The 25,387-nt window shown below is 30.6% G+C and overlaps 1 protein-coding gene across 1 annotated transcript in view; it reads left to right on the top strand.

Moving 5' to 3' along the window:
- LOC134694149 (titin-like) overlaps nt 1–25,387 on the top strand; it is a 210,078-nt gene that overhangs the window by 106,642 nt on the left and 78,049 nt on the right. Inside the window, exons 68-89 of the mRNA XM_063555147.1 lie at nt 823–970; nt 1,182–1,597; nt 6,819–6,860; nt 10,071–10,162; nt 10,391–10,631; nt 11,249–11,566; nt 11,861–11,980; nt 12,327–13,148; nt 13,476–13,590; nt 15,159–15,331; nt 15,575–15,686; nt 16,097–16,326; nt 16,683–16,968; nt 17,307–17,475; nt 17,818–18,018; nt 18,168–18,426; nt 18,781–19,047; nt 19,298–19,564; nt 19,827–20,093; nt 20,544–20,810; nt 22,077–22,412; nt 22,916–23,245. Coding sequence (XP_063411217.1) covers nt 823–970; nt 1,182–1,597; nt 6,819–6,860; nt 10,071–10,162; nt 10,391–10,631; nt 11,249–11,566; nt 11,861–11,980; nt 12,327–13,148; nt 13,476–13,590; nt 15,159–15,331; nt 15,575–15,686; nt 16,097–16,326; nt 16,683–16,968; nt 17,307–17,475; nt 17,818–18,018; nt 18,168–18,426; nt 18,781–19,047; nt 19,298–19,564; nt 19,827–20,093; nt 20,544–20,810; nt 22,077–22,412; nt 22,916–23,245 — 5,478 coding nt within the window. The remainder of the gene's footprint in view (nt 1–822; nt 971–1,181; nt 1,598–6,818; nt 6,861–10,070; nt 10,163–10,390; nt 10,632–11,248; nt 11,567–11,860; nt 11,981–12,326; nt 13,149–13,475; nt 13,591–15,158; nt 15,332–15,574; nt 15,687–16,096; nt 16,327–16,682; nt 16,969–17,306; nt 17,476–17,817; nt 18,019–18,167; nt 18,427–18,780; nt 19,048–19,297; nt 19,565–19,826; nt 20,094–20,543; nt 20,811–22,076; nt 22,413–22,915; nt 23,246–25,387) is intronic.

The following is a 25,387-nucleotide window of genomic DNA, read 5'->3' as shown; positions in this document are numbered from 1 at the left end:
TTTACATTTACCAAAATACATCACCAAAAAATGTAAAATTACAGATCTTGTTAATAATTTGCATAGATGCTAGGTTAGCTAAACAACTGTCTGGGTCTTCAAGTTTGTGAATTCACTGAGCGTTACAATTTGAATACACAAAAAAATGCAAGAATATACAATTTATTTACAGAAGTGTGTTTTCAAGAGGAAATTGATCAAAATTCTGACAGTACTGTAATTTAATTTACATTTTTACTATTATGTAATAAGTCTGGTCATGGGATAAATACAGTCCAGTATACCAGTATAGAATAATATATAGGGAAGATTTAGTGGTTTAATCCATTATATAGTGATTGGAATGTACTATTGGTTTGCTCTCACCATTATTTTTTTTATTTATTTTTATTTTGTTGAGGTTTGGGTGAAGGCTGTATATGTGTTTTAGTTTAAAGAAATTTTAATCACATTGAAAATGAAGATACACCTATCCTACATATAACTTTGATTTGTAAACTTTAAGTAGAATTGTCAACATATGGCAGATTCATTTTCATCCAATTTTCCTTGATTTTGTGGGTACAAGGTAACAATGAATTTTAATACCAACTAGTGCAAATTATATTAAGGCTTCTAAGATAGCAGACATTTTGTCAAATCATGAAATCAAATTTTCTTTAATAATAATCCATGAAAATTGGTTCCCACAAAATTAATGAATCTACAGCTGTAGCTTTATGTCTATAGCTTCACAGGATATTGTTACTGTTCATATTAAATAATACAGCAATCCGCCAATCGTGTATATGTAATACAATTAAAACTCTGTTATATTTGTAGGTGAAGCACCAACATTCATCTCCAGAATTGATGACAAGGAGATCGAGGTTGGAGCTCCCATTGTCCTTGAATGTCAAATCAGAGGACATCCTAAACCAAGAGTATCCTGGCTTAAAGACGGAGAAGAAATCATAGGAGATAGATTCATGTGAGTTATTTAGATCACTTATTTCTGTGTTTGAATAAGTAAAGTTATGATTCATATCTTTTTCCATGGAGAGAACTATTTTTCTGATAGTGGTTAATTTGATGACTTCTTGTGAGTTTTTCTCGTTTTGAAACTCTGTCAAAAAATCTGTATAAAGCATTACAAATTGTTAAATGAAGTATAGTAATTTAAAAAAATTGCTTTCTTGTAGCTATGATGTCAACGAGGAAACTGCCAAACTAACAATTTTAGACACAATTCCCGAAGATGAAGGAGAATATACCATTAAAGCAATAAATGACAAAGGTGTCGCCACTAGTAGTGCTGAAGTACTCATTCAATTAGAGGCACCAAAATTCACCGATACATTAAAGGATGTCAGTGCTCAATACTTAGACACTGCTGTTCTTGAATGTAATGTTCACGGTAAACCAACCCCTAAAGTGACATGGTTAGCCAATGATGCAGTTATTGAGGAAAGTGCCAAATATCACATTAGACAAGAAGGTGATCATGCCGTGTTGGAAATTCATGATGTTTCATTAGAGGACTCTGACATTGTTTACTCTTGCCGTGCAGAAAACGCTGCTGGAGAAATCATATGTTCAGCTAATGTTGAGACACAAGGTATTCTTTTATAACTGTTATATCATGTTATTACATATATCCCAGAATGCTTCAGTGAATCTGCACGCTGCCTTGAATAATTAGCAGTTCCAAAGTCATTGCAAATGTTAATTATCTGATTTATAGAAAAAAAATTAGCATCATTATGGGTTTCATAGAAACTTTTTATGAAACTTATGCAAAATCACTTTATTCCATTAGAAAAATTACCTTACACATTTTTTGTCCAATATTTAAGATATTTATCATTTGTATGAAGGTGACATTTTATAGCTTTTGTGACTGAATTGCTAATTTATCAAAGGGCAGTAACTCTACATGAACAATTAACATAGACAGATATCTACAATTTGTATAACAACTGCATTTCTATCATTTGTTTTTCATCATTCTTTTTCCCGCATGAGATAAAAAAAAATATGCAGATCTTGATGATTTATCGTTGAATGTTTGCAATGAACAGTTTATTTACATGTGACAATGTTGATGAAAACTGGATTATTTCATTTTTACTCATTTTCTTCCATTTTGTATCTGCATTTATTGTTATAACTCATAGTCCTATATGTAACATAGATCAAATTAATTCACTTAGTTACTAGAATATCTAAATATTTTCTACAAATTTTGTATGTTTTGTAATAAGTAAAGTCAAGTTTTTGTATTGAAAGATTGTTATAAATGTTAGGAACAACATAATTGTTCCATTGCAATTAAAAGTAATCAAGCACTTAGATTCCCTAGACTTACATATCCAGTTATTACATAGGAATAAGATTATCAATTTATAGATGTGTTAACATTGATTTTGTACTGGTTACTATTTCAAATTTTTACTATTTTTATTCTACTATAAGACAATGAAAGACAACTGTGTTATAAAAGGATTTAACACATAATTGATTGATATCCAATTGATGGTGACAAAATTTTGTAAACAGTAATTTTTTAATTGAACAACCATTTCTCACAACATTTCCATTTTCTGTTGTTTTGTATTATTTTCTGTTTCAGCATGTGATATAAATGTGTGTGCTCGTAAGAACAAAATGTGCATGTAATATTTGTTGTTGTTGCATGGCAACCAATAAAAAAACATTTAAAGAAATATGAAAGAAAATGATTTTTCTTTAGGTCCTGTTAAAATAAATTTTTTTAATAAAACACAATTGATATAATTAGTTATCAAAAAATTAATTAAAATTATGGAGAAGGATCATCTGATATGTAAAATAACTTTAATATAATGTAGTATACAGGAATAGAGAGAAAATAATGACAATTTAGGGGCGATTTTATAATTTTGTTATCAAGAAGAGTTAATCTGTATTATGAAAGAAAAACTTAAATTGTCTCCCCTAGGTAGTTCATATAACATATTTTCTCTTATGTACAACTACAAAAGCTGTCTCTGCTTTTCTCTGCAGTATTATATCTTGTCTCTCTATATACATATATTTCTTTATTCTTCAAAGAAGATAAGAAGGCAAAATATTAAGAGATAAAGTAAAATGGTAAAATTGTATGATTGTTTATTTTTTTGCAATTTTCAAAAGAGATTTTTTCACATTCCAAATTGACCATTCCATTGCTTTATTATTTATTTTGTAAACATGCAAAGCATTAAAATAGAATAAATTCTCATTAATGTAGTATAAAATCATTCCATACTCTTAGAGACAAAATTTTATATAAAAAATGTTCTATTAATATGTAAATCATGTATTAAAGTTTATATTTATTGGTGTATGTAAATATTTGGAGATAGAAACAAAATTCAGTTGAAAGTGTAAAAGAAAATGATATGTATAGATATAATATATATATATATGTGGGAACTGATCTTAGTTATGTAAACAAAATATTCTAAAAATAAATAAGTTGAAACCAAACCATATTTTGTGTTTTATTAAACATTATGAACTAACATAACAAATTAAGTCCAAGATTTTGGCAAAATGAGATAATTTCTTGGGAATTTACGTATGGCTGCTTTTTTTATAAAATTTAAAAAGGAAAAAACTGACAGAATTTACACACTTTTCGGTAGCTTTTGAAGGAAATCTGGGATTTAATTTGTTATGATGACATGTTAGTTTAAATGTTTCTGACCTAGCTTGAATGTTGTAGAGTTGTTTTGCATTTTGTCATGCCATTGTTTCCCTTGTTATTGTGTTGCTTGCGAATGAAGATTGTGTGAGACTTAGATATTGCTTCTTTAAGAGTACATACAAAACACTGTAGCAGCATCAGTAGTCAGACCTGTTAATGATAGGTTTGTGATAATTGGTATTTAGAAATTCATGGAAATAAAGCTCTATGCAGGTGGAAAAAAATCATCTCTGTCATGCAATTGAATTTTACATGGGCAGATGAAGGTTCAGTATTATTGATTGTTTATTGGTATTCAACACCACTTTGGACTCTTGGCTCTATAATGAAGATCAGTTTATGGTGGAGGTTTTCAGAGTACCCAGAGAGAACCACCAACTTTGGCAGAAAAACTGGCAGTCTTAGTCGGTTAAAAGTTTTCATTCTTGTCATACTCCAATCAGATCAATATTTTTATTGAATACTGTAAATTCGGAAATTAATGCAAGGTTTTTATTATTGCATTATTTTATAGTAATTAAACAGGATTTTTTTCAAAATTGTAAAAATTGAAATCGCATTTCAGTCTAAACTGACTTGCATCGCAATAATAAATGCTTGCAATAATTTCTGAATTTACAGTATATCTAGTTGTTGAGGCACACCATAGATCTTTTTTATGTATCATGACATAACACTATTTTGTGCTCATGCTACATGTATTGTTATGGAGATTGGTGGATGTTTCATTTTTGGTAGAAACTTTTTCAAATCTTTTGTGATTATACAGAAATTAATATTATTCTCATAGAAAACTAGGAGGTTGATGTTCGCTGATATAAACCAACAAACAAAACATTGAATTGTGGAGCAGCAACTACTAACCCTTCCAGATTACATCACATCAGATCATATTCTTATCAACATGGAAGAAATTATTATAAATTCAGAATAAAATCTGTCTTTTTTTCTTGGGTCATTTATATGGCCTAGTTCTTTTCAAGGTGTATGATTCAATTCAGATTTGGGATTTGAAATAGGTTTAGGGTTAGATTGGGCAGAAGGTCATTTGGTAAAGGATCCATAAAAAAAGGGCCATTACAATCATGTACTTTGCTGTCTTTTGATTTTTTTTTTATCTCAAACTAGTAACAATTGAAAAATATGAACCACTTTTGGAACCTAAGCTTATATTCTATGGAATATTAACACTTTCAAAAATGAATTTTAATTGGACTTTTAATTGGTAATCCTTATGGCTGATAATTACTATAACTTCCTAAAAAAATATTTATTTTTAGTCAATAATGAAAAGTGAAAAGCTATAATTAGTATTTTTAATAGTCTAGTGGTTTCTAGTCATGCTGACTATAAGTATACATACAGGTCTTTGTGGTTAAAGTTTCTATAAGTGTGACTAAAACAAAACCAACAGATCTTGTCCTTGATCTGTAATTATCTGGTTCAGTGGTTTATTGACAGAATGGTCCCCTTTGTTTTATCTACATAGAGAGTTTTTACCTGTATATTTACCTGTTGTCACCTATTGACACACCTGTCTAATCTTCCATTTCCTGCATCCGACACTGCATGTTATACCTGAAGGGTCAAATCATGTGTCATTATCAATGGTGTGAGGGTCTACAGGAGTGGGTCTGACTAAATGTTAGAGATTTGTCGTCATATTTGCATGTGAATGTAGTGGGTTTATCGTGAATATATTATAATATTAAATGCATGAGATTAGAAGTTTTGTGGTTTTTGTGTGTTGATGCATGAATATCTTTAGTAAGTTTGTGAAGTGTGTCAACCCACCCGTGGAATTAAATGTACAGATGCATGCAGAAGCTAGTGCAGCTCAAACTTGAAGAAGAAATTTGTTCTTTGAAAGATTATTACATATAAAAAATCAATTAAAATCAGAAAAAAATTATCATTTATAAAATTATATAACAACTTTTGAAAATAATCTTGCATGGGAATATCAGTATGTGATTTTTTTCTTATTAACAATTTAATTCATAAAATATTAAAGGGATTTTGATATTTAGCACTTTATAGGTTTTATATTTCTTAGTGATATGTATCAGTTTATTCATGGTTTTTTTTGGTAATGTAATTTCAGTGATTGTAAGGGTTTCTCTTTGTACATAATTCTGAGATACAAGGTTGTGCTATAAGTTTTTCAATTATTAACTAAAAATATATTCATTGAATTATACATTTAAAGATTTAGCTTCTTGATAAGTATTTAAACATGTAACAAATTATTGAATTATTTTCACTTTCAATTTTTGACCTTTGAACTATAAAAAAAGAGATCATTATGTAAAGCTAAGCTGGTATTGAATTACATAGCTAAGCGGACTAGCAGAGCCTTTGTTGTAACAGTTAAAAGTTGAATTATACAAATATTTGTGGACAAGTTATTTTTTTCCTTTCAAGAAAATACCTCATATAATGTACAACAGTATTTAGTGGTATTGAATTAGACACTTTAAACCCAGTAATTTGCAATTCAACGCTATTATTTATTGTTAGTCATATATGGTTTTGTATAACTTTGTGAGGCTTTATATGAGTGAGTTATAAAGAAGTATAAGGAAAAGGGTGTACTATTTAAAAAGTGGTAGTTAGCTAAAAGGGTATAAAGGTACCTTTATACATGTACCACCAAAGATTAAAAAGGAAGTTAATTTTAACTGAATAAATTTGTACAAGCATCGTTAAACTTCTGTAGTAAAAACAGACAATTTTCAATTAACAGAGAAAAAAATTAAAAAGCCAGTTTATTTCCGCATGTGGTTCCTGTTTTTCCTTTAGTACAATAGTAATGTGTTGGTTTCACTCTCTATATTATATAACTCTCACCTAGGGGTGGGTACTGGTATCTAGTATGAAACAGCAGTACATTTATAATTATTAAAATCTTGCATTCTTTCATAACTAATTTGAAAAACTATAATTTTTTGGTAAAGTAAAGAAAATATTTTATAATGTCTGTTTTATTTCTAAATCAAGTGTTTCATTTGTATTATACTGTAAAATTTTGGTTCTTTGAATTTGATTTTTCTGCATCAACCTGAAACTAATGAACAATATAATAATATAACTTCTGATTTTTTTGTAGAAATTTCACCAGAAACACGAGAATCACCAGAAAAAGTTCCTAGTAAGTAAATTATATTTATATTATAAGAAGAAAAATTCCAAATATCAGGTTTATTAATTTTTTCTCATAAAATCAACCTGCATTCAATTGAAATATTGTAGGGTACACAAAAATGTATTTTGATGTAAAAATGCACCAGCCAAAATGTTGAAGTCTGTAATATATTAATAGGTTCATACAAATACTTGTTAAATGTTAATGCTGTGAAATCTCCTTTAAATCCAGTAGGAAGAATTAAAACAACATAACTTATTTAGTCTGAGATTAGTACTTATCCATTTTGGGTTCAAGAGGTGTTATTTAATATAACCAGCAGGTTTTGAGTGTCAAAAGAGTCTGACCCCCTCTTATACCCCTTGAAACGTGATAAGAGATAATGAAGCAATGTATTGCTTGTTGTTTTATTCATCAACATGGGTCATTTCTACTTAGAATTGACAGGAAAGTAAACAAAACTTTTGACATGTTTGTCTTTATCAGAAAGTAATTATAGAAAAGATAGAGTTATCTCCCATTGGTAGTATAAATCATGTATCTTTTTCTTACATAAGAGTAACACATAACATATATGATACTATACTCATCAATAATGGAAACTATTATATATGAAAAAATGGACATGAAATAAATTCTTTAAAAAGTTGATCTTAGATTTAAAGGTATTAAAATCTGAAAATAATTTTTCATGTTTCAAATTCAAACTTGTTGATTATTTTTTTGGAGAATTTTGTAATTGCATTTAAAATTCTCGGGACACAAGATTAATGAGCAGAATAAAAAAATATCATTCATAAGACATATTATCAGATTAGGATTTATACACTTTTGAGGTAATGACCGATTATCAGTGGTCAAGTAATTAAGTGACCACATAATTAGTTTTGGCCGAAGTTCGTAAACAGAAATAGGTAGCAGTTATGCTTGAATGTGTTTGCTGTGCAGACATGATTTTAACGTAAAATGTTGAAACAGTAATGTTTGTAAATTTTAATGAAAATTCAGTGAAGAAGTAATTAGTAAACAGCTTTACATAAAAAATATTGAGATACATATTTTAATTTCGTTGTGGGCTTCTATCACAGGAGGATTTCATTATGGAATTATCTTCAAAAAAGTTTGTAATTAACATATGGAGGCATTAATTCTTGACAGAAAGGTTGATTGGTGTTTCACTCTGTACTAAAGAAATTATATGATCCTATTAATTAATGTGTAAACACGATGATGAACATTTGATCTGAAGTAGAAATTCTAAAGGGATGTACATATTGTTAAAACCTTAGTTCAACATGTTCAATGGATAATACTTTCTTATAAGTGACAAGTGAAAAAAATGTTCTGATGAATATTGTATGAGGATATAAAAATGACATTTGTGTCAATAATTTGTAGCATCGGCAATGAACTTCTAATAGAGATTAAATGATTGATGAATGTGAATACACAATTAATTTATTCTATATCTCGGTAAACAGGAAGATTTTGGAGTTTTTAATGTTTTTATTTGATGAATTTGGATGTAATTTAAAATTTGAAAACACTTTTACAAATCTTGACTATTTAGCCAGTGGCAAAAGAAATAAAAAATAAATTGAAAACTTTGTGAAGGATGTTATAGTGCTTTTTACAGATAGGTTCAATGACGATAATTGATAAAAAGGGAAATAAAAATCATCCATATTTAAAATCTTCATGTCCAACTTGTAGGCAATTATGTCAAATGTTGTGAGAATTTGTTTGATAGAAAATCATATTTAATTGTGAAATGAAATACGGAAATTCAATATTTTCATTGAAATAGATATGTGGATATTTTATACCTTTTAAATGAAGTGTGTGAAAAACAAAAGAATTGATTTTAAAAATTGAAAGAAATTAACAGTGCATTCATTTTGATGTAAAGTTGTGACATTTTTGGCCTGGTTTGTAAAATAAACCAAAACACCATTATGAAGAAAGTGATTTTTAGGCTGTCAACCTGAAGTGATCATTTGTTGTACAATTTTATAAATAGAAAATAATTGATATTTCACATGTGTTACAAACATGGAATTTTTTACTTAGACAACATATTAAGATGAAAAATCTATAATTACAAAATTGCAATGTTATTTTCACAATGGCTTGATAACTCAATATGAAAATGTAAGCAAAAAACTATGAAATAGAAAAATGGAATCTCAGTGCCTTATTCTTAATGATGGATTCTTAATCAGAACATGTTTTATAACAGAAGTATAAGTGAAATAGAAACTGTTTTGGATATGAATTAATTATGAATTTCATTGGAAAAAGATCCTGCATTTTGAAAATGAATACAAGTTACTATTGATTCTAATGAAAAATGGATGCAATATATAGATATTAAGCCAAGATGTGAAGTAAGCTTAGAAGATTAAAAAAAAGTACAATGTGCAATATTAAGACATTCTAGGAAATTTGTGCAGTGTCTTCTCGCAAGGTGCATGATTTGTCCAGTCTGCTAAAATGACTGTTGGTTATACTTATATAACTATTATAAGTAGTCTGAAAATTGAAACATTGACTCTAGAGTATTTAAACAAAGGTGAGTCAATAAGGGGAGATAATTTTATTGTTTTTGTTTTTTATGTTGAACCTTAAAAGTAAAGTGCATTAGTGTTAAATAATTGATCTGAAGACTTGAGACTTTACCTTTGTGCACAGAGAATTTAGATTTTTGGGCTTTGGTGATTTAGGTTCCATAATCTTTTAAATCTCTCTAAATCTAACCCTCTTCAAAGTTCATTAGGTTCAGATAGTTATAATTAGAAATAAATGTTTATTTCGTACATGTAGTTTTCATTTTTTCCTCAATTATTTATTTACAATAACAATTTATAGTAATTTGATTGCAGTTATATACCTGATAGATGTTTTAATAAAATAAAAAAAAAATAAAAAAACGATCAATGCAATGCCAACATTTTGTAAAGTTCTAGGAGGGGGGAATATTTTGAGCATAATTGTGCAAGCTTTTCTGAGGTTAAAGTAGAGTGAAAATACTAAGTGTTATTTTAAAAGTAACTGTTGCTGAAAATGCTGTGTGGCAATGATTAGAGGCTTTAATGTTATAAGTGGTCAAAGTCAGGCTGCAATTGTGTTTCATGATGGAAGAAAAATTCTATATTGTTGATCTGATTTGAAAGGGATGGTTCCATTATTTTATGATTAAATTGTTGTCTATTACAGGTACAGATGAGGCTGTGAAAGGAGAGGACACTGCTGTTATTGTCACTGAAGGCAAAGCACCAGAATTTCTACTCAAGATACAAACAGAGACAGTAAGTTTATTGTAAATAAGATAATAAATATTCATAAAAAAAAATGCGATGTTAGAGAAGAAAACACCATAAGACCAGCTTTACTTACATCAATGTTCCAAAGATTGAATGGTTAATCAGTTTTAATTGGTCAATGAAATCAGTTTTTTTGGGATACTGGTTTACTCACCTCATTTTAAATCAAATATTTCAAACCTGGCCATTTCAAAAAAAATAATTCATTTATAGGTTGAACAAGGTGAACTTGCTGATTTCAACGTAGAAGTTATAGGAACACCAAGACCAGAAATCCATTGGTTGTACAATGGCATTGAGATCCTACCAGACAAACGTCATGCTATATTTGACGAGAACAACTTATCCCACCTACAAGTGTATGACATTGACGAGGCTGTACGAGGTACATACTCCGTGGAGGCTACCAATGATTATGGTACTGCCACATGTAGTGCTGAATTGGTGGTCAAAAGTAAGTATCAATACATGTCTGTCTGTCTGTTTGTCTGTTTTTTGTAATATGTCCCTTTAATGTGCTCTTGGTTAAAGTATGGTTGCTTCTTTTATTGGTTTGGGAAGAAGAGAGTTTCAAATCAGAAATATCTATCTTTGACAGGAAAACTGGGAATCCTTTTCAAATAAGATTTGAGTTGAGCACACCTGATTACTATACATTTACAATTCAACGATTCATTTAGACTTGCAGTTTTAATAAATTTGCATCATTTACTCAATATGGTGACCTTTAAATATCAGTAAAAGAAAAATTGGGGTCAATGAGATAGCCCCAATGACACCAACAATCTAATTCAAGACCTCTAGAGGCCAACCTATGGTCAATACATATTTTAATTTAGTGTTCTGTTGTTTCAGTTCTCTTTGTTTCCCAATGACTCGAGTGAATACAATTTTGAGTATAATAATACCCATACAAATTTGAACATATGCAAGATCTTAAATTCAGAGCTTGGGGCAGAACTGTTTACCAAGGTGTTATCAATAGTTGTAACAATTTTACAATGCGAAATGTGAGTTAATACATGTTTTCATCAATTGAAATTTAACTGTCAAAATGATTTAATTTTTCAGCACAACCAGAAGAGATTACACAAGAACTCCTAGCTCCTAAGTTCATTGTTGAGATACAAACAGTGGAAGCTACAATCGGAGAAACAGCCAAATTTACATGTAAAGCTCAAGGTCAACCCAAACCACAAATTCTGTGGTTCAAAAATGACAAAGAAATCACTAAAGATGACAACAGATTTAGTATACAGTATGGTGATGAGGAAGGGGAGGAAACTCTTCTTATTGTTGACGTTTTACCTGAACATGATGGAACATACACAGTAGAAGCTAAGAACACTGCTGGTACTACTAAATCTAAAGCTGAACTCTTTGTTGAAGGTAGATACTCTTTAAAAAATAATATATTATGGTTTTCATCATAGTAAGCAAATCATAAGCTTATGTTTTCATAAGGTTTTTACATTTTACAAAATGCATATTATAAATACATGTTAAACCAAAATTTTATTCTGTAATTTTAATAGAAGACAGCAATCTTGAGAAGCTTCTACAAATATTTATCTTCTACATAGTAAATATGTTTATATTGCTTCTAATTTACAAAAGCATACGAAAGACTTCGTGGGGAATAGAGTAAATTGCTAAATCATAAATTACACTTTTCAATTGTAGAAGTCCGAGAGGACAAACCCTCAGCTCCAGAGTTCATCAGAGTACCAGAAAAAGTTTCTGCTAGACAACATGATACAGCTCAGTTCATGGTCAAGGTCATTGGAACACCCAAACCTAAAGGTAGGAACATTTATTGATTAAAAACATTCTTTACTAACTAGCTTTACTTACATCTATTGATTTCATTTATTTTTTTCATAATTTACCGAAATATTGCTTTAGTAAGAATACATTTAGTGTGTAGTTGACAAAAGATAAACTGTAGATATATATTTTTTTACATTTTCAAACTGAAACAGATTTAATAGATTTTGCAAACAAGTAATAATTGCAACTGTTAATTTGCACCATTTTCACAATGCAAAAATAATTCACCATGAAATCAGCTATAAAAGATTATATGCAGTGAAAAGTATCCATTGAAATAAGTTGGTTTACAGTTTCTCATTATATTTTTATTTTGCAGTTGTATGGAAGAAAGACAACATGATATTGGAAGACAAAGAACTCTACCAATTGGAAAAGTATGAGGACCAATACTGTTTTGAGGTGAAGGACAGTGACGTAGTGGATGCCGGTGTCTACACTTGTGTTGCTACTAATGAAGTAGGGGAGGTTACTGTTGACATTCCGCTGATTGTCAATGAGATAGACCGTGACAAGAGACTATCAGAATCCCCACTGGTCCTCCGTCACCAAGACACGTCACAAGCACCAGAATTCACCCAGATCTTTGAGGCTGTAACTGTAATGGAAGATAAACCATTAGAGTTAACATGCAAAGTTACTGGACTTCCACGACCTGAGATCACATGGCTGAAGAACAACAAAGAGATTGCTCAATCTCCCAATGTTAAAATGTCATACGATGATGATACATGTACACTGAAGATAAAGAAAACTAACATCATGGACCATGAAGGAGAATACAAAGTGATTGCTGAAAATCCAGCAGGTATGGCTGATGTAACAGCACCAGTCACTATTGAGGGTAAAACAGAAAAACCTGAATTCACACGTAAACTTAACAACCGTGATGTCAAAGAAGGTAGACCAGTCAAATTTGAATGTTCTGCCAAGGGTATCCCTGCACCTGATATAACATGGTTCCTGAATAACAAGCCTGTAGAAGGTGTACGATTCCACACAGATGTCCGTAAGAGTTTCTCTGACACAATTTATAGTCTCAGTATTGATAAGACAGAGATTGAAGATGCTGGAGAAGTGAAAGCCATTGCTAAGAACAAAGCAGGAGAGGCTGTTACCATTGCCAAACTCCTTGTAGAAGGTATAGTGTTACATTTATTAAGTTTGTGAATGTACTCTCTTCAATCAGGAAGCATCTCGAAATATATAGAAAAAGTATAGCAAATAATATGAATTTCTATATTTCACATTACATGTATGTGTATAAAATAAAGTATATCTGGCTTAAAATATCTATATCATTCCAGGAAATAACTAAACTTTATATTGTATGGAGTTGACTTGAAAAAAGGAGTTGGCAAATTTTGTATTGTTATAACCTATTTTCTGGAAACTAAATGGTAAATCATATAATTTTATATTTAAGTAAGTACATATTATAACAATGTCTTCATTTATCTATACACAGAGAAAAAAGAAGCTCCTAAATTTGTAAGAAAATTGGACACAGTGAACGTTGTTGAGAATGATACCGCCATACTGGAGGTGGAAGTCACAGGAAAACCAAAACCACATGTCACATGGTAAGAATATTTCTACTCAATATGTTAAGGCTTTCTATTTAATATGTTAATGCAAACTCTTTAAATTTTTGTTGTCTAGAAAGGATTTTGTGTATAAAAATGAAAATGACCTCAAAATAGTGTGTGGATAAATGTAAAAAGGGAAATAACTCAATATAATTTGTTCAAAAAGGAAAATATCCTTAAAATAATGAATTATAGAATGAGTTATATCTTACAAAAATCATAATTATAAGATTTAGAATAAAAAGTGAAATGTGGCATTATTTGGTATATTCAAGAACAAGGCCGTAGGGCATGTTCAATTATAGTGAGGCAATTCGCCGAGCGGATCGAGGCGAACATTTTTTGGGCTTTTTTTTAAGGGTGGTTCGGGTGCCTGAAATGGGAGAAGCTTTTTGCTTTGTATAATAAAAAAATATAACAGAAAGGCGTTTTTTTTTATTAACTAGCCTAGTAAGTAACAAATCAAGTTTCAATATTAAAGTTAATCTCTGTTGGTCAACTAAAACTTTCCGACTCTCCTGTGACCTGTACTATCGAAAAGCTTCAACACACGTTCTTATGTATATATATATGTATGTCCAACAGCAAGTTATAAACTTCTAAAAGACGAGCATCAATAAGAATATATTTATTGTACATAATCATTAACCATAAGAATAGGTACAGAGAAAAATAGACCAACATTATTACTTAACCGGATTTTTGACGTTCTAATGTCACAAGTGATCACGAGTTATCTGTAAACATTCCGCTGGAAGACCTACCTGGACACATTATTCTGCTGGAAGACCTATACCTGGACACATTATTCTATCAATTTTTAAGTGATTGGTTTGATCTACCGGGGTTCGAACCCACGACCTACCGCACTAGAATCAATGGAACACGCTTGCATACAACCAGACAATGCTGATCATCAACAGAAAAAGAAACATGAAAAAAATATTTTCAAACAATACCAAAAATATATTTCATACCTTATTAAAGATAATTAAAAATCAAGAATTGCTTTATGCATTAAAGACTTCCATAGAAAAGGCGCTTCATGATTTTGTTTAAATCAATTATGAATAATTATTATATTTTTGGCCAATGAATTATTTTAGTGTAAAGATTAATAACTATAGCGTTATCGATTTAAAAATAAACCAAGGAAAGAAATAAGCCAGCATACTTATAGGGGTGTTTATACTCATGAGTTACCTTTTTCATATTTTTTCTCTCTAAAGAACCCATCTTCAACCAGTTTTGTAACGACATTAAGATTTGTTTCATTTTTTTAAATTTTTATTTGTATTCGGAACACTTATTTTTTTACCGTCATCGCTAGGGTAAAAGCTGCAATCGCTGCTGCAGATTGGACATAGTCACATATTGTATGTAGTAGTGTGCTGGTAGATAAGTTGAAAGGCGAAACCCGTATATTGATAATGTAAAATATATAATTTAAAAAAATGACACTTTAAAAGTTTGGTCGTCGTTTCAAAAGTGAGGCATTTGCCTCATTTGCCTCCATTACGCTACGGCCCTGCAAGAAATGTAAATGATATTGTGTATTGTAGGTTGACAATGGACAAAGAAATCCCTGACACAGACAGAACAAAGATAGAGGTCGACGGTAACATCCACAGACTCACTATCAAAGATACCAAGAAAACAGACGAGGCCCTGTACACAGCACGTGCCAGCAACCCAGCTGGTCAGGTGTCATGTAACGGCAGAGTCAAGATACAACGTAAGTTCACATATAGATGTTTGAGATCAAATAAGATCTTCATTTTTTTTATTTTGTTGCATGGAGTTTAGCTATATGTGTGAATTTGGAAGGAAATAACAATTGAGGAACAAAAGTCATGATCAGAATTTATATTGTTTTATTGACAATAATTTTCAGCTGTTTAAGTTTCAGTGTACATTTATTTTAATTCTTAAATTCTGTTAATAATCAATGTAACTATATTTTTTTTCTATATTACAGCTGCTAGAAGACCTTCCATAGTAACAAAAATGGCCGACACCTTACTTCCAGAAAATGCTCCTGCCAAATTTGAATGTCAAGTAGAAGGACTTCCTCTACCTAATGTTAAATGGTCAGTAGTTTTATTTTGTTTAGTAGATTAAGTTGTGAGATAGTGAAATGTTGGTGAAGTTGTATACAAAATAAAAATAACTAAACAGTTCTATTATGAATTTAAAATTTATTTAAAATTTATTTCAAATCTATTTCAAATTTACTTAAAATTGTATATAAAAAAAGGTTTATAGATATTTGGTTAAGTAGTATTTACAAGATAATAAATCTAAATTGAGCAGTAATATTATTTATAAGAAAGGCACAAACTTGCACATCAACTAAAATACAGCAATTTTGAATATGTTCTGTTTAAAAAAGCACACATTCATATGAATATAATAGTTAATCTTTCTTCCTATTGTCAAAATTAGTGACCCCTTCTTTCAAAGGTCTCTACAATACATGTGATTGTGTTTGTATTTGTAGGTTTATCAATGATAAGGAGATAGAGGAAGGAGAGGATGTTCACATCAGATTTGACAGACGTAGGAGTACTTACACACTGGAGATTGACAATGCCACACCCGAGATGCAGGGTCTTCTCAAAGCTGTGGCTGCCAATGCCATGGGAGAACAACTAATGACAGCTAACCTTGAAGTCAGAGGTCAAGCTCCTAAGTTTGAAGAAACACCACTCAAATGTACCATACTGGAAGGTGAGAATGAGTTTGTTGTGTTTAGTCAAAAAAATTCTCATAGTGGTTTACAAGTAATTTATAGCACAACAAAAATGTTAAATGTATCTGTTGACAAAAAAATATCAAGTAAATCTGGGACATTTTTTCATCTGTTGGTATCAAGGCATTAAAATCCAACCAGTGATTTAAAAAAAAACAAAAAAACCCATAAGAATTATACGAAGTCTTAGCAGTAACTTGTTGGTGATGAATGCTTATTGCATAGCACTGTAGGCATGGTCTTCTATATGGTAATCTTCATACAAATTGAGGACAATGTTATCTAGAATTTATATTGTTTACTAGTTTATTGACTGTTTCATATTATTTTATAGGTGAATCTGGAATGTTCCGATGTTTGGTATCTGGTGAACCTGCTCCAGAAATTCTCTGGTCCAAGGGTAAATGGAATAAAATCAAAGATGGTGGAAAATACAAACTTTACAAGGACGAGACAACAGGTGAAGATGTCTTAGAAATAACTGACATCAAGAAGAAAGATGCTGGAACATACCTGGTCACAGTTAAGAATGAGCATGGTACGACCGATGCACCAGCAACTCTTATTGTAACAGACAAACCTGAGGATGTACAAGATTGGAAGGACATGCTCAAACACAGGTAAGGGTTCAAAGATCATAGAACATTCAGTTTTTAATCTACTGATCACATTAATTTCCATATGACTGTTTTTTTAAGCCTATTTACGGGTTTCGAGCTATAGGGTTTGATTCATATAAAAAGGGAAATTTCCAGTTTTGGATATCAACTCAAAAGTGTTTAGTGACCTCCCTTTAGTATTTTATAAATTGAATTTGAGGAGTTATAGAACCTTATTTTGGTGCAGCTTTATTTTTTTTAAACTTATGATATTTTCATCATTGGAAAGTTATAATTAAATTATTTAACCACCTGAGAAATGATATGTTATTTGAATAAATAACCAATCTATATTACAGAGAAATAGAAAGAAGACAGATTGACGAAGAAGAACTTTTACTTCCCAACCTTAAACATGTAGAGCTGGAGGAAGCCGCACCTGAAGAAAAGAAGAAGTTTACACCTGGCTTTATGGAACACGATGAACCTGTCGCATTTGAAATATTCAAGAAAAGACGAGAATCTCAGGTATAATAAACATTTAATGAAGGGATTAAAATGGTTTTTCACTAGGCACAAAAATTAAAAATAGATGTTAAATAAACATTGTTTTAAAATCTCCAGATCTGATGCAAATGTATTAATTATATCATAAAGAATTAGTTTGATATCATTCTAATTTTGAACACTGGTAGTTTTGTTTTATTGGAACTGAATAAAGATTTTTTCGAATGAATTTAACTATTTTATAACTTAAATACATAAACATGAATAATTTCTGTGTAAGAATAAACATTATTTGAACACTTTTTCTGATAAATTGCAAACAAATTATATAAGTTTGTTGATCATAACTCTGAATATTTTTAGCTGGCTCAAATCCCAGAGCGATCAGAGCCAGAGAAGACAAAGAGAGAAAAACCAGAACTAGAGACCTATGAAAAACCTAAACCTGAAGAGAAATCTCCTGAAAAAGTGGAAGAAAAGGAGAAAGAAAAATATGTCAGAGGAGTTAAACCAAAGGAGATTGAAGAAGTTGAAGATTTCCAACTCAAAATACCTAAGGCTGATGTAAGTACTAGCAGTCCCTTTATTTATTTTATAACTATTTAAATGATTTCTGAGTTTAAATATTAATTTAATGTATAACAAACTTCTCATATATGAAATCAAATATGAATCAAATATCTTTTTTTATTTTTGATATATTTATTTTCCAGTGGAAGTTTATAACTCCTCTCAAAGACACAACAGTCAAGGAAACAGAAGAAGCCATCTTTGAATGTGAATTGAACATTTCAAACGTTTCTGTGACCTGGACTGTCAAAGATCAGGTGATAGAACAAAGTCCAAAGTACATCATCAAATCTGACAAGACCAAACATACTCTCATCATTGCCAAATGTCTGCCTAAAGACAAGGGGGAGATAACTTGCTCCTTTGCTAATTTACAGACCAAGGCTAAATTGACAGTTGAAGGTAAGTTGATTTAGTAATATTTCCCTTCAATCTCTGCCAAATTTATTTTTTTTATGGTTCTTTTTTCAAAAATTACCCTCAGAAAATAAATAAGAAGGTTCTGAAAATGATTTAAAAGTTAAAGGACCAAATACTCTAGGCATGTAAAAGGTTCCATACACATCAAGACTTGTAAAATAATGGTGATAAGGGTTGTCCACAATTGATTCATGTAAATAAGGAAATCAAAATTAAATCAAAATAAACCATTTTTTGTTGGCATGTTGATTTATTCAATGCAAATAAGATACTTTGTAATGTTTATTGTAAACAAATCAAAAATTCAACTTAAATGATTTTGTAATGTGTGTATAGAAGTGCCAGCGGAGTTCATCTTGAAGCTGGAGGATGCCACGGTTGAATCAAACCAAGATGCCACCTTCACTTGCAAGGTCAACAAAGAAGATGTAGAGGTCAACTGGTTGATTGACAACAAAGAGGTACCAGATTCACCAAAATATGATGTGAAGCATGAAGATGTGACACATTCCCTGACTATTAAGGATATAGATGTCAGTGATTCATGTGAAGTGTCAGCAGTATTTGGTGATGCATCAACATCAGCCAAACTTGTTGTCCAAGGTAAACTAATGAAAATGTTACATTTATTAAAAAAATAACTTATATTTGGTAAGAATAGCACCAAAACTAAAGAAATAATACAGTCAAATTGGAACTGTTATGTAATTTCAGTCTCAAAAAATAAGATATTCATATATTGTCATTGTTAAAAATATTATTCAATTCATATTCAGGAAAAAAAATATTCAGTTGTCACTTGTGAGTATATTGTCAGATATGTAAGATTCTAAATCTCTTATAACAATTACAGACGTAGCTGCTGATTTCTCCGTGCCACTTAAAGATGCCACTGGTCTTGAGAACTCAACAGTAGAATTTGTCTGTGAGTTGACCATACCCTCAGATGATGTACAATGGTTCCTGAACGATAAACCATTAAAAGAAAGTAATAAAGTCAAAATCATTAAAGACGGCAAGAACCACAGAGCTGTTATTAGTAATGTCAGCATTGAGGATGAAGGTCAAATATCAGTTACTGTTGGTGACAAGAAATCAACAGCTGGTCTCTATGTTGATGGTAGGTTTTATATACTTCTCTCTATTACAATAATCTCTGAACAAATTCATTTGTTATAACTGTTTCTGTTGTAAATGAAAATAAAACTGTTATTGAAAAATTCTGTCTAAAACTGTCATAGCCATCAATAAAATTATTTAGTAAAAATAATTATATAAGAAGATTAAGTAGGATTGTTGATGAGATAACTCTCCACAATAGACCAAATGACACAGAAATTAACAACATTAGTTTATTTTTCAACCAAATATTATTCTTTTAGAAGTTGCACCTGAATTCACCAAGCCATTATCAGATGCTACCATTTTGGAGGGAGAAACTGTAGAGTTGACTTGTGAGGTCAACAAAGAGGGTGCCACTGTCAAATGGTTTTCAGATGCCAAAGAAATCACTGATGATGATAAGTTTGAAATTATCACTGAAGCTACAGTACACAAACTCCGTCTAAAAGACGCCTCATTATCAGACGCTGCTGAAATTACAGCAAAGGTCGAAGATCAGAAAACTACAGCAAAACTCAGTATTGAAGGTATGTCATGGCATGTCTTTTCACAATTTGTATTAAGAGCTTTCAAATATTGCTTCCTCCTATTTAAATTTGAATTTTTTCACCACCATTGATGCACATTGTCTAAGTAAGCATGATTGTGACACAGATATAACTGAGATATTCCCATGCAATATGTGCACAACTTTTTAATGATAATGTTATTGCTGTACGCTTGTAAATGTTCTGTTATTAATATTGCTTACATGTGTAACATCTGAGGTATGTGATTACTGGTCATAAAAAAAAAGGGGTAAACTGCTTTGCTTTGTCATGATTGTGAAACTGTCCTTAAAAACACTGCTATGCTTTGAGATTAAGTACACAAAATGCTATGTTTGTGCTCTGTGAATATTCCTATATAAGATTAACAAATATGGCACCTGTGTATTGTATGAGCATGATATTTTATTGGCATGAATTTCTCCTCAGATACTCCTGTTGAATTCCTTGCTAAACTAACAGAACAGTTTGTTGAGGAAGACCAAGAATGTATTTTTACGTGTGTTGTTGACCGTGAAGATGTGACGGTTGATTGGTTCCATAATGACTTACCTTTGTTGCCTAGCGACAAGCATGTGGTTAAGGATGAGAAAAAGATGCACACTCTAGTCATAAAAAATACTGATCACTCCGACATTGGTGAATATACAGTTGTCGTGGGTGACAGTAGAAGTTCAGCCAAGCTGAATCTCGATGGTAAATTATTTATTCATTGTTTGCAGTGGTAATTGATGCACTGTTCTACACATATCATGTACACATATAAAGTACACTTATTATATACAGACTGGGTAAGGACTAACATTCTCGTTTCAAAATACTGTTGACAATTTTCATATTACAATTTTTTTTGCATATTTGCACACATTTAAAAGATCATCACTGAAACAAAATAAATTTACAAACAGAGAATGTTCTGACGACTTTTAGTCTATAACTTAAGGAAAATGTATGTTATACAACAGTATTTTGAAATAATTTATACGAAAATCATTTAACAGTGTACCTCTGATTATATTTTTTCTTGTATATATGTTTCTTGCAAAGGCTGTCTTGGCAATACGCAAATGAATACTTCAGGAAAGATGTTATGAGATATTAACCTACACTCTGCAAAACTCTCTTTGTTGCTTTATATTCATGAAAACACGTAAATAACTTCATGTAAAAGAATTTCTGCACTTCTGAAAAGTCTAAAATATTACTTGAAAATTATATATATTGTGTGAATTATTTATACACATTAAAAAGTACAGAGTGAAACAGAAAAAGCTGAAATTAAGATCTTTATTTTAAAGAAAAATTTAAGAAAATCCAATCGAATTTTAGTACTAAGCAATAAAAGTGATATACTTTAACAACAATTAAATTGACATGTATTATTAAACTGTTTAAATATTATCAGAAAAATGACTTTATTATCATTTCGCATGCTTAAGCCATAACAAGCATATTACTTCTATTTATATTCAGATGAATAAATGCAAAAGTTTGATCAAATAGTAATTAATCACTGATACACATTCAGAAGATGTTAATTGATTTAATCTTTTAAATATCATGTTACTTTTGATAAAAAAATAAATTATGATTAAATGATTATTTGGAATATTCAAATCCTTTTCAAGAGAGTTTAGCATCCGCTTCCTTTCAACTTTGGTAGATATTTGTCTCATTGGCAATCATACCACAAAATTAAGTCCTTCTTTTAAATTAATATTCCATGGAAAAAATATTTGATGAGGATCACCAATTTTATTGTACCAATATCTACCTGGACACTTTATTTCACCATTTTTCGAAAATCAGATGAAAATTAAGCACATTTTTAGAAAAATAATAATTTTTCTGATGTGTTAAATTGTGTATTCACTATTTCACTTCTGGGTGTGTATGTTTTATGCATGTTGTGAATTCTTGCATTTTGTGTTTGATGTGTGTCTATCCCTGTTTTCCTTCCAGCATCACCCGTTTCCATAGTAACACCTCTAAAACAAACGGAAGGTTTTGAACAGCAGAATGCAACAATGTCTTGTGAACTTTCTCGTCGCACTACTGAAGCAATATGGCTGAAAGGAAACGACATATTAGAAGATTCAGACAAATATCGAATGACATGGGATAGTTGCATGCACAGTTTAACGATAGTCAATTTAAATTTTGATGATGAGGCCGAATATTCCCTTATTGTTGGTGATAAGCGCACATCTGCTTTTTTGTTGGTCGAAGGGATGTACAGTAGAGTAGAAAGTGATATTGATGACTCGGATCATTTTTCAGAATCTCAGGGATCTATATATTGATTAAAACACTTCTGTGATAGTGATGATTTGCAAATTTATTAAGATATTTTTAAAACATTTATAATTGTACATAGATCTACATATATTCATATATTCAAGATTATTTATATATTTATTGCATGTTTTTGATATTTGATGGTTTAAACTTTATTGATTGAATACATTCCAGTGACATTAATTTAAAAATATTTTTTTTCTAAGTTAATTGAATTCATATAAACACATTAGGCAGCATAGGAACTTGATAATGTATTTATTTTGGAGAAAAGGGAGGGAAAAATATATAGTTTGAGACAGAATAAAAAAAATAAGAAGATGTAGGATGGTTGATCTATTTAAAACTATTTGAAAAATATTAAAATGTATAAAAGAGATAGAAGTTTGGAGTTCTTATGATTGAAATGGGCTGTAGATTTAGATTAGAAAGTATCTGTGATATTAACTTCTTTTTATATTTTAAACAAAACTTGTATAATTTATTAAAATAAATGTAACTACTGCTGATTTGGACATACATTCTACATATGTTGTGTGCATGGGATTTTTGCCTTCCAGATCTACCTCTTAATATGACACTAACTGTCAGTCGATTGAGAAAAAGACACGAACATATAGCGTCATTTATGTGCTCAGTATCAAAAAGTGATATTCTCGTCGATTGGTACAAAGACGAGCACGAATTATATCCTTCTGACAAGTATGAGTTCGTAGAAGCTGAATGTGTGCATGGTTTAATTATTCATGATTTATGCATGGCTGATTATGGCAGTTACTGTGTTGTGATTGGACGGAAAAGAAATATGCATGGTGACCACTTGACCATGGGAGGTTTGTAAAACTACATTTCGTAATAACTCGCTTGCCAAAATCATTTCTTTTTGATTGACCAATATCTTACAAAACTTGTAGTTATTAAATTGAATGTTTTACACACCATGATTTTTAAAAAACATTCTAGTTAATTTGCATTAAAATCAATTCTGTTGATCTCAATACCATTCCTACTATTAGTAGAAATGTTTTTCTAGAAAAAGAAATATTTAAATTCAATGAATTGAAAAAAAAGAGAAGGTTAATCCTGTTCCATATGGTCCAGGATGCTATGCTTTTTGTTCTTCCAATTAATGAGATAAAATAAATAAATACTTATGCTTTAACTCTAATGCTTAACAAGGTAGATTTTACTTTAAATGTTTTTTAAGTTTTGATGGAAGGTCTTTGGTATTATTTGTTAACATTATTCATACCATGTAGGGATAAGGATAATTAAGAGCTATGCATATTGTCAAACATTCTTTTCTGGCCTTGAAGTTTTCTAGAAATTCTTATAAGTGATTTCACTTTCATATACCATATTCAGGATTGTTTTCACATAGTGTTTGTAATTTGGGTCTTGAATGAACCACAAGGCCGTAACTAGGCATCTTATTTTAGTGAGGCAAAAGAATTGAGCCGAGCGAAGCGAGGCGAAAATTTTTTTTGGAGGGTATGAAATGAATGGTGCAAAATCCTGCATTCTAGGCATTTTTAGAGAGTTTCATAATGTTTTGAATTTGTACACTTTTTATATAAATTTTTCATATTTTAAGACATTTACTAACACCAAATTTTTAACAACTTTACTTAAATTTATATGTAATCTTGATAATCATCCAAATATCACTGATTTAAGTCTGCTGCCAGAACATATCTAACAAACATCGATTCAGTAGAGTTTGTCAAACTTTTCTATGGCCGGTTCAGTCAAATCGTTTCAGAATCATAATTTGGTCTGCTGATATCCTTATCGCGATGAACATGGAGCATGGCAAGACCGCACAATCTCTCGCCCCTCATGCAGGCTCTTTTCCAAGTTTCCAGTCGTTTCAGGGCAATCTGTTTTTCTAAAAGTAGCTAATTATCATCAACACAATGATCAATGTCTTCTTTCAATTCCTTCTCCATCAGGAATTTGGTAGCAGCATCGGTAGTATAACAGTTGTGTTTGTAAAAGGGAATTAAGCTTTCATGTAAGCACCATATCATACAGTCGCAGTTACAAAATATTAAACTCGCTTTTGTGCTGACAAAGAGTAGACAAACTAGGGATAGAATGAGATAAGATACATGTATATGATTCTATCTATAGAGTAAGTATATGATATGGGTACAGGGGAACTGGATTGGAGTTTTTGACGTTTACATGTAGGTCCGTAATTTCAAATTATTTCTGGAAATAGTTGGTGGTATTTTAGTTCCAGAATCTATAAATTTTAGGGTTAGGGTTTGGGAGTGTCCGATTCCGAAACCCCGAATATAAAGAAACGAAATTCCGTAGTCCCGAATAAGTAAAGACAAAATCCTGTGTTAAAGGTTCTACCATTCCTCAATAATATCTAACTGGAATATGGGATATTCTTTCAATTTTTAAGGTTAAAGAAACATGGATAAAAACTAATCCATGCATGTACCATATTATTTATATTTTATTTATCTGTAAAGAGAAAGATTAAAGTTCATGAAGTGAATATACGCAGACAGGACTGCTCCCTTACAATGCTCAGTACTTGATTTGTCAGTCTACTTATCGTTTTTGGATTGTTCTAATGAAATTATTCTTTCTTTACCTTTAGTTGCGATTTTCCTTTTTCTACAAGAGCCTCTTTTTAACTAGAGATCAATGATGATTATCGTTACTATGTTTGGTTAATGTTATCGAGACATCACCCGTTGAGATGCTGATTTATATTTAGAAAGAATAGTTTAGAAAGGAATGATGACAAGTTATAGAAATTAAGGTTGAGACAGAACAACAAATGCCTATTATATTTATATATATATATGTATAAAAAAATTCAGTGTCGAAATTTTAGTGAGGCAATTGCCTCACTTGCCTCAAGGGTAGTTACGGCCTTGAACCAGATAATTGTCTGCAGAGTTAACATAGTAAAATACCTACATTAAAAAAACCTCAAACAAGACTTATATACA

The sequence above is a fragment of the Mytilus trossulus genome, chromosome 13 (genome assembly GCF_036588685.1).
Source record: "Mytilus trossulus isolate FHL-02 chromosome 13, PNRI_Mtr1.1.1.hap1, whole genome shotgun sequence".
NCBI classification, from domain to species: domain Eukaryota; kingdom Metazoa; phylum Mollusca; class Bivalvia; order Mytilida; family Mytilidae; genus Mytilus; species Mytilus trossulus.
Note: the sequence above shows the minus strand (reverse complement) of the source record. Positions and strands in the feature narration are given on the sequence as shown.